At 43.9% G+C, this 9,646-nt stretch overlaps 1 protein-coding gene across 15 annotated transcripts in view; it reads right to left on the minus strand.

Annotated features, from left to right (window-relative positions):
- The window catches only part of PPFIBP1 (PPFIA binding protein 1), a 161,249-nt gene that overhangs the window by 39,491 nt on the left and 112,112 nt on the right, over positions 1-9,646 (minus strand). For 10 of the 15 annotated variants that reach the window (XM_040345570.1, XM_040345569.1, XM_040345573.1 and 7 more), the window contains 2 exons: positions 9,601-9,646; positions 5,086-5,200 (listed from right to left, as the gene is read on the minus strand). The exon at positions 9,601-9,646 is cut by the window's right edge and continues 47 nt beyond it. In XM_040345570.1, coding sequence (XP_040201504.1) covers positions 5,086-5,200; positions 9,601-9,646 — 161 coding nt within the window. The remainder of the gene's footprint in view (positions 1-5,085; positions 5,201-9,600) is intronic. The other 5 variants (XM_040345568.1, XM_040345574.1, XM_040345576.1 and 2 more) reach the window with 1 other exon arrangement.

Genomic DNA, 9,646 nt, shown 5'->3' on the forward strand with positions numbered 1-9,646 from the left:
TGATCGTCTGTTCCCTGTAATAGGGAACGACGATCAGTGACGTCACACTCCCAGCCACCCCCCCCTATAGTAAGAATCACACACTAGGGCACACTTAACCCCTACAGCGCCCCCTAGAGGTTAACCCCTTCACTGCAATTGTCATTTCCACAGTAATCAGTGCATTTTTACAGCACTGGTAGCTGTAAAAATGACAATGGTCCCAAAAATGTGTCAAAAGTGTTAAATGTGTCCGCCATAACCATAATGACGCAGTCATGATAAAAAAATAAATGATAAAAAAAAAAAAAAACGATGATCGCCGCCATTAGTAGTACAAAAAAATATTTTTATTTTAAAATGCCATAAAACTATCCCCCATCTTGTAGATGCTATAACTTTTGCGCAAACCAATCAATAAACGTTTATTGCAATTTTTTTTACCAAAAATATGTAGAAGAATGCGTATCGGCCTAAACTGAGGAAATTTTTTTTTATATATTTTTGGGGGATATTTATTAAAGCAAAAAAGTAAAAAATATTTTTTTTTTCAATATGGTCGCTCTATTTTTGTTTATAGCACAAAAAATAAAAACCACAGGAGGTGATCAAATACCACCAAAAGGAAGCTCTATTTGTGGAAAAAAGAAAGGACATCAATTTTGTTTGGGAGCCACATTGCACGACCCTGCAATTGTCAGTTAAAGCGACGCAGTGCCGAATCGCAAAAAGGGGACTGGTCCTTTAGCTGCAAAATGGTCCGGGGCTGAAAGGGTTAAAACCACGAGAGAAGGGAAGGGGAGGCGGCAGGCAACTCTATATTTAACATAATGGGCTTTGAGCTACATTAATTTATAGTCACAGACGTTTGAGATAAAGTGTAAAAAGGACTTGTTCAATACAAATAAAGTTTTCAGAACATTATGTTTGTTACAGTAGAATTTAGTTCCAATTTATTTTTTTCTCTTTCTTTTTAGTCTGACTTTGGTATGTTTTTTTTTTTTCACTAGTGTTACATTTGCCAAAGAAAACACAATTCCTTAGGGGTTTCCACAGCTCTATATTGTTTTGAGCTGAGAGACGTAGAGACAGGCAGACTCCAGCGGCGGTCACACATAAACGCGGCCCATTGTCCTCTAACACGTATATAAAAGCGTTCGTGTGATGCTTGGCCCGGAGTCACAGGGGAGCGGGTCCAGTGTAAACAGTCCGTGTTTACTTAAAGAACCGCTCCGGGGGTATCCCACAGGTCACATGTTCCAAAACACCAAAATCAGGAATATGCACACGGTGGCGATACAAGATAGGGCCCATTAAATGTCTGACGACAAAGGATTTAAAAAATCATGTGCTGAAAATGCAATGACTGAACTTCATTCCTTGACAGCATTTTTGCAACTTTGACTTGTGTTAGTAAAACTGTACATATCACAATTACTTTTGGCATCCAGGTGGATTATACCTTTTTTTTCCAGGACAAATGGGACTTTAATTTGGTGGTAAATGGTAATGGATATCCGATTTTTTGTTTATCATCCAAGGAAACCGGGCCCAATATTGTAAGAAAAACAAAAACAATTCTGCTGCTCCTGATGATCGCAGCAATACCACATTAGTGTATGTTAGTTATTTGTACCCATAGTAGAGCCTAGAAACAATAGTGCACATTTTGCTTCCCCCCCCCCTCTTATACTACCTAAAACAGACACCAATACTAAATTAAAATAAAAAAATCCTGTCCAAAAATATACTGACCCAAACACTAACCCTGGCATGGACCCAGATCGATCGAAACCGATCTAGGCATTTTTTTAAAAACATTTCTACACAAATCACAACAACTTTCCTTAAAGTGGATGTAAAGCCGATTCATGAAATTATAGCTGGGCACACATTTATATATGCAGTATTTTGTTATCTCTCTTCAATGAGTGAAGTCCCATAGCTCTATACTGAACTGTTATCAAGAGTTATTAGGCTGATAACACTTATATCTGCTGTCTTTACATTTATATACTAGTATATCAGATAACTCCTGACAAATTCTCAGACTTTTAGACAAAAGCTGCCTGAATCTTCCTTTCCGGGGAGGTTTCTAAAATAGATTAGCAGAGAGCAGGTCCTATTACAAAACACCCGAGAGTCTCTGCCTATGATGAGAGGGGGGTATGTGCCTTTCCTACAATCAGCAATGTTAGCTATCTTGACTGTATGCCCAGACATCACACTCTGTGTTAACCAGGAAGAGAAAATCTCCTAACACAATCTGAACTTTCTAAACAGTATATAAATGTAAAGACAGCAGATATACATGTAAAACCTATGTAGAGAGATTTGGTTCATCTCTGTGTTTCATCTGAGGCTGTTCACTTCACTGGGTGTATGGAGGGTTTACATCCACTTTAAGGACAAAGAAAGATATATTCTGTCTTTGCCAGAAAACATGTGGCCGGGCTTCACAGTAACTGATCACTGTGATCGCCAATCAGAGGCTATCACATTGACCAGGTGACCTGGAATCAGACGTTCTGGGTCCCGGTCGTTAGAAGGGGGCCCATGGCTCTCAGAGAGACTGGAGAGAAAAACTGGACAGCCGCACTTCCACGAAATTCTTAAAATGTTGCTTTTAATAGTAAAAAATGGAAACAGCACTACAAGTCACAGCAGACAGTGGGGTGGATAGCTGATGCGTTTCGTACTGGGGTATCAGCGCTTAGTCATAGCTAAATTTTTAGCTATGACTAAGCGCTGATACCCCAGTCTTCGCAACGTGCATTGCCTGCACCCACGCTTCTGAGAGGACACCGATTGCTGAGTGCACTCACTTGGAGCGGCAGTTTCCCTTTTCGCTCTCAGAGAGATCCTGGTCTCCATGCGGCGCGCTCCCAGCGCAAAAAGGAATATATACGCAAATATGCAGCCCCACGGAAAAAAAGCTCAGTCCAGTGCGGCCGCATATTTGTGTATGGTTGGTCGGTGTGAAGGGGTTAAGTAAAGCGACAAATCATATCTTAGCTTTCAGAATTTTAGCGTAGTTTTTTTTTAGGACACCCAAACAGATCTTACAGTACAGGGCCCTTTAAACAAGCAGAAATGACATGCATGGTTATTGGAAATCTGTAAACAAACGGCTAACCCACTCACTGAGATTCTCAGCGTCACACAAAGTCTTTAAAGAGACGCTGTCACCAGACCATACATTTTAATATTCTTCCCTTAAAGTATAACTAAAAGGTAAAAGTTATTTTTTCTAGTTTTAGATAGAGTGGAGAGGGTTTAGAACACCTGTCAGATTTTATTGCTGTCTGTGTCCCGGTAAGGGAGATTCACCCTTTTCATTTGCCCCATTTACTATTATCATTGAAAGTGAAAAGTAAAAGAAAAGCCCAAATTTTGGGTTGTCCCCAGAAAAGTAATAGGGGGGAAATCTTTCAATGGGGGCACTAGTTCTGATGACCTGGATGTCCCCTAGGAATTCTCTTAGTTTTTAGGGGTTTCCACTAATTTAATGTTTGGCTATAGGACAGGAAGTGAAGAGAAATCTCCACAATGTGACAGAGGTTATAACCCTCCCTTCCAAAATGAAAACAGTCTATTGCCTATAGTTCTACTTTAACCACTTGCCAACCTTCTTCTGCCTATATACTGTGGCAAGGTGGCTCGACTGTGCAAACCAACTTACCCGTATGTCGGTCTGTGCATGATACAGTAGGCGTGTGCCCGCCACACTCGATGTCTGCCGGCAACCCGCGGTACACAGAGGCAGAACAGAAATCTGCCTATGTAAACAAGGCAAATCCCCGTTCTGACAGGGGACAACATTGAGATCTGCTGTTCCTAGTGATCAGGAACAGCGATCTCTGTGCTGTCCCAGTGAGCCCATCCCCACACAGTTAGAACACTAATCACTGCAATAATTTCACTGGTCCCCCAAAAAAGTGTCACTTGGGGTCAGATTTGTCCGCCACAATGTTGCAGATCGCTGCCATTACTAGTAAAAAAATTTATAAAAAAAAGTCCATAAATCTATCCCTTATTTTGTAGACGCTATAACCTTTGCGCAAACCAATCAATATAAGCCTATTGCGATTTTTTTTTAATCAAAATATGTAGAATACATATTGGCCTAAACTGGTGAATAATTTATATATATATATATATATATATATATATATATATATATATATATATATATATATATATATATATATATATATATATATATATATATATATATATATACCGGTATATATATATATATATATATATATATATATATATATATATATATATATATATATATATTTATATTTTTGTATATGTATTACAGCAGAACGTAAGAAATTATTATTTTTTTTCAAATTGGTCAGTAATTTTTTGTTTAAAGCGCAAAAAAATAAAAAAAAATACAAGAGGCGATCAAATACCACCAAAAGAAAGCTCCATTTGTGGGGAAAAAAAAAACAATTTTATTTGGGTTCAACGTCGTACAACAACGCAATTGTCAGTTAAAGCGACGCAGTGTCATATCGCAAAAAATGGCCTGGTCCTTAAGGTGGGGTCAAAGCCTTCTGGGGTTGAAGTGGTTAAGCTTATATGTGCATTTAACATATTTTAAGCATGTTATGTGCCTGTAAAAACCCTTATCTTTTAGAAATTCAAAACCCTGAGACTGGAGCTGGGAGCCACCATCTTGGATATGTCATCAGTCCCAGCAGACTTAGAGCTGTGACACAAGGGACACACCAATATTCCTCTTCACTCCTGCAGCTACATAAAAAATGTAGCGAGGGGTGGCGGGGCTGGGCCAGCACAGAAAGTAATAAAACACTCCTATTAGAGGAGGTAATTGATTATTTCTGAAAGGGCAATATTGTCCACCAAGTTCAATTGAACATTGCAAGTAAATAAAAAATAAAACGTATAGAAAGGAAATACACTGCAAAGTAAGCATTTAAAAAAGCACTGGATTTTTCTGTGCTTTTACCTAAAGACAGGGTCTCCAAGTAATCACTGCAATGCAAAACGCTGATTCACAAAAATGTATCTGCTCCACCTTCCAGGTAGGCTGCAGAACCTTTTACATGCAAAGATTTAGTCCCTCACCTCTGTCACCTGTTCCTTTGCTCTCTGTCCCCGGTGGGGTGTTCACATTCTCTTGTAACTTCCGAATGTCGGCTTCCTTCAGCTCCAGCTCATCCTTCAACATTGCAAGCTCATCCTGTACAGGGACAGAACTGTATTTAGTTCCCCGATAATGATTCACATCTTATTTTTAGCAGCCCTTCTCTACATGAACCGTGTTCTGGTACACTTCGCACTTAGTAGGGTGATGGGGTGGGTGCCCTCATTGGATAGTAGGGCGATGGGGTAGGCGCCCTCATTGGATAGTAGGGCGATGGGGTGGGCGCCCTCATTGGATAGTAGGGCGATGGGGTGGGCGCCCTCATTGGATAGTAGGGCGATGGGGTGGGCGCCCTCATTGGATAGTAGGGCGATGGGGTGGGCGCCCTCATTGGATAGTGGTGCGATGGGGTGGGCACCATCATTGGATAGTAGGGCGATGGGGTGGGCACCCTCATTGGATAGTAGGGCGATGGGGTGGGCCACCCCTTATTGGATAGTAGGGCGAAGGGGTGGACACCCTCATTGGATAGTAGGGCGATGGGGTGGGCACCCTTATTGGATAGTAGGGCGATGGGGTAGGCACCCTCATTGGATAGTAGGGCGATGGGGTAGGCGCCCTCATTGGATAGTAGGGCGATGGGGTAGGCGCCCTCATTGGATAGTAGGGCGATGGGGTGGGCGCCCTCATTGGATAGTAGGGCGATGGGGTGGGCACCCTCATTGGATAGTAGGGCGAAGGGGTGGACACCCTCATTGGATAGTAGGGCGATGGGGTGGGCCACCCCTTATTGGATAGTAGGGCGAAGGGGTGGGCCACCCCTCATTGGATAGTAGGGCGAAGGGGTGGGCCACCCCTCATTGGATAGTAGGGCGAAGGGGTGGGCCACCCCTCATTGGATAGTAGGGCGAAGGGGTGGGCACCCTCATTGGATAGTAGGGCGATGGGGTGGGCACCCTCATTGGATAGTAGGGCGATGGGGTGGGGCACCCTCATTGGACAGTAGGGCGATGGGGTGGGGCACCCTCATTGGACAGTAGGGCGATGGGGTGGGGCACCCTCATTGGACAGTAGGGCGATGGGGTGGGGCACCCTCATTGGACAGTAGGGCGATGGGGTGGGGCACCCTCATTGGACAGTAGGGCGATGGGGTGGGGCACCCTCATTGGACAGTAGGGCGATGGGGTGGGGCACCCTCATTGGACAGTAGGGCGATGGGGTGGGGCACCCTCATTGGACAGTAGGGCGATGGGGTGGGGCACCCTCATTGGACAGTAGGGCGATGGGGTGGGGCACCCTCATTGGACAGTAGGGCGATGGGGTGGGGCACCCTCATTGGACAGTAGGGCGATGGGGTGGGGCACCCTCATTGGACAGTAGGGCGATGGGGTGGGGCACCCTCATTGGACAGTAGGGCGATGGGGTGGGGCACCCTCATTGGACAGTAGGGCGATGGGGTGGGGCACCCTCATTGGACAGTAGGGCGATGGGGTGGGGCACCCTCATTGGATAGTAGGGCGATGGGGTGGGGCACCCTCATTGGATAGTAGGATAGTAGGGCGATGGGGTGGGGCACCCTCATTGGATAGTAGGGCGATGGGGTGGACACCCTCATTGGATAGTAGGGTGATGGGGTGGACACTCATTGGATAGTAGGATGATTGGGTGGGCATTCTTATTGGATAGTAGGATGATGGGGTGGGTGCTCTCATTAGATAGTAAGAGGATGGGGTGGGAGCTCCCATTGGACATTAGGGAGATGTGGTGGGAGCTTTCACTGGATACTAGAATGATGGGGGTCACACTAATTGGATAGTAGGGCGATAGGGTGGACGCTTTTATTGGATAGTAGGATAATGGGGTGAGGGCGGCTTTTCTCCTGAGTCAACCCCAGTAGTGGCTGGGTGCTCAGCAGAGCTGCCCAGGTGGTGGACAGAAAAGGTTTTTCTGGTTCATACATAATAGCAAGCACCAAATGTAAAACTAAAAAAAGGTGAACAGTTATATATTACAGAAAAACAAAACAAAACAAAAACACATCAAACATGCATGCTACAAAAACGTATAAACAAAATGTGCCTGAGAGGGGAGCGGTCAATCCTTCCTTAAAAAAAAAAAATACTACCAATACCTGGTAATCCTGCCATAATGAGCCTTCTTCTGGCACTTCCTGTTATGGGGTGACAATTGTCCCCCAAATGTGATCTCCTGTGGTGGAGACACATTGCCCAGGCATGGTCACCATCAGGAAGCCATTCCAAAGCAATGCATGTAGACAGGAAGTGGCTGAAAGAAGCTGCAGGAGATCAGCAATACTGCAGTACTGAGTGGTGCATGCCCCTCAGCGGTCACCTTGCCATCTAGTGAGTTACTGAGTTGAAAGAAGCATGCAGACACAGGACATCTACTCCACATGCTTGTTCCAGGTGAGCACAGAAAGGATCAACCTGCAAAGACAAGCCAGTAATGACCTCTCCCATATTTCTTGACAGGTTCCCTTGAATTTATTTCAGTTTTAAAAATTAACACTTTGGTAATTTATTAGGGGATAAAAACCTCACATACAGCACAACTTATGCATCTCAGATCACACTGAAGGTCCTCAAGGCGTCTTTTTTTTTTTTTAAGATCGGTGAAGTGCTGTGAAAACGTTCCCGGTTTATAAGAGTATTACATGGGTATGAAGATGTGATGCAAAAGAACAAAGAAAAGCTAAAAGAAAGGAAAAACAAAAACCAAAGAATTGGCAAAGTCAATAGATTTCCTTGAGGAAAATTCTCTCTGGTTTCCCTCAACAGAAGATAAGGGGCTGCGCCTGGAATACTTAGCACGCAAATATGGAAAGCGTTTAAAAAGTAACAAAATATATCTACAGAACAGATTTCGCAGCCTACACACTATGAAAATCTAGTGAACGATGGTCCGGTTTTCCTCAATGTTTCACAGCAACAGAACAGAGGATGGAAATAAAGTACGAAAATTCTCGCACAACAAAGGCTCTTTTTGTTGATTATGGTTTCTGATCAGTCGAACGTATCTGATTTTTCTCATACAAAAGCAGTACACATTAAACAAAAGTCATTAGTTCTGATCACAAACAAGATTTTTTTTTGAGTTTCTCACTTTGGAAATTTTCATGTGGAAAGTCTGAATCAGCGAGATGTTGGGACAGACAGGCAGCGTCCATTAGAGATCCTGCCTTTGATGATTTGTCTCTAGCCACAGAATAGCCCACGTGACATTAGCCATATTTTGGGTGCACACTATGAAAAAAATCTGAAGAAAAAAGTTGTACGAGGAACGATCGTTCGATTTTCGTATAGCATGCACGATTCAACAGAGCGATCCCCGCTGAGCAAGCGGATATGAAAGGAACGGAGCCCTACGGGAGCCGCATGTCTGAAAGGACCCTAAAGCTTTGCTAAACTCCTTGCAGCCTTCACCTTTCATGTGTAAAGAAATCATTTTCTTTCTCAGGCCTTGTGACATTTCTCTTCCATGTGGTGCTATTGCTGACAGCATGGAATGGGAAGAGGTTTTCTTTGTCAAGTAAGGGCTCTTTCACACGGAGCGGACCGTTTCCGGGTCCGCTCCGTGTGTCTCCGTCGGCTCAGCGGGGATCCCCGCTCAGCTGTCGGCGGATAGGGCGGTCCCCGCACACAGTGCAGGGACCGCCCTGTCTCTGCTCCGCTGTCCCCTATGGGGAACCTGATGCAGACGGACCGTCTGTCCGTCTGCATCAGTTCCGCTCCGCCGAACGGAAGAAAAATAGGGTTTCTTCCGTTCGGAAAAGCGGAACCCGACTGACGCGGACGCTAGCGGATGCTCCATCCGCTAACAGACGCGTCCCCATAGGGATTCATTACAAGTCCGTTAACGGACTTGTAATGAACGGACAGACGGAGCGGACGTCTGAAAGGGGCCTAAAGCCCATTTTATAATCAGCTGTCTTGCTGGACACCTGTTTAATGAATAGACTCACCTGTAATAGAATTCTTGTTAATTAGGATTTTGTTGTCTAAAATGTAGCTTTGCTTTTAAGACTTTCATTGGGGTGTGTTCATTTTTGCAACATCAACGTCTTCAATTAATTTGTTTGATAAAAAAAAAAAAATTTGTGCGTGCAAATTAACAAATCTTGGTTGCAATCAATGGGAGTATTTTGTAGTATAGTGTCCCATAGAAAATGTTGGTTCTGAAAGGAAAGTAAAGGTTTCCTGACAAATCTATTGGGATGTACTCATTTATGCTGAGCACTGTACATCAAGGTTCATGTTAGGACAAGAAGCAAGAAAGAACCTCCTCAACTGGGCCACATAACATAAAAAATTTAAAAATATAAATAAATAAAATTTTCACCACTTAAAAACTTGTAGTGATGAGAAGTTGTTACATGGGAGAACAACACAGCAAACATGCTCAATGTCAAGCACCGCAAGGCCGTAAAACGATCAGACAAGAAATACGAGCTGCAGGCAATCGCAGTGGTACGGCACCTTCAATGTCTGGTACTTGTGCTCCATCCGCTGCTTCTCATAGTGC

The sequence above is a fragment of the Rana temporaria genome, chromosome 3, assembly GCF_905171775.1.
Source record: "Rana temporaria chromosome 3, aRanTem1.1, whole genome shotgun sequence".
NCBI lineage: Eukaryota > Metazoa > Chordata > Amphibia > Anura > Ranidae > Rana > Rana temporaria.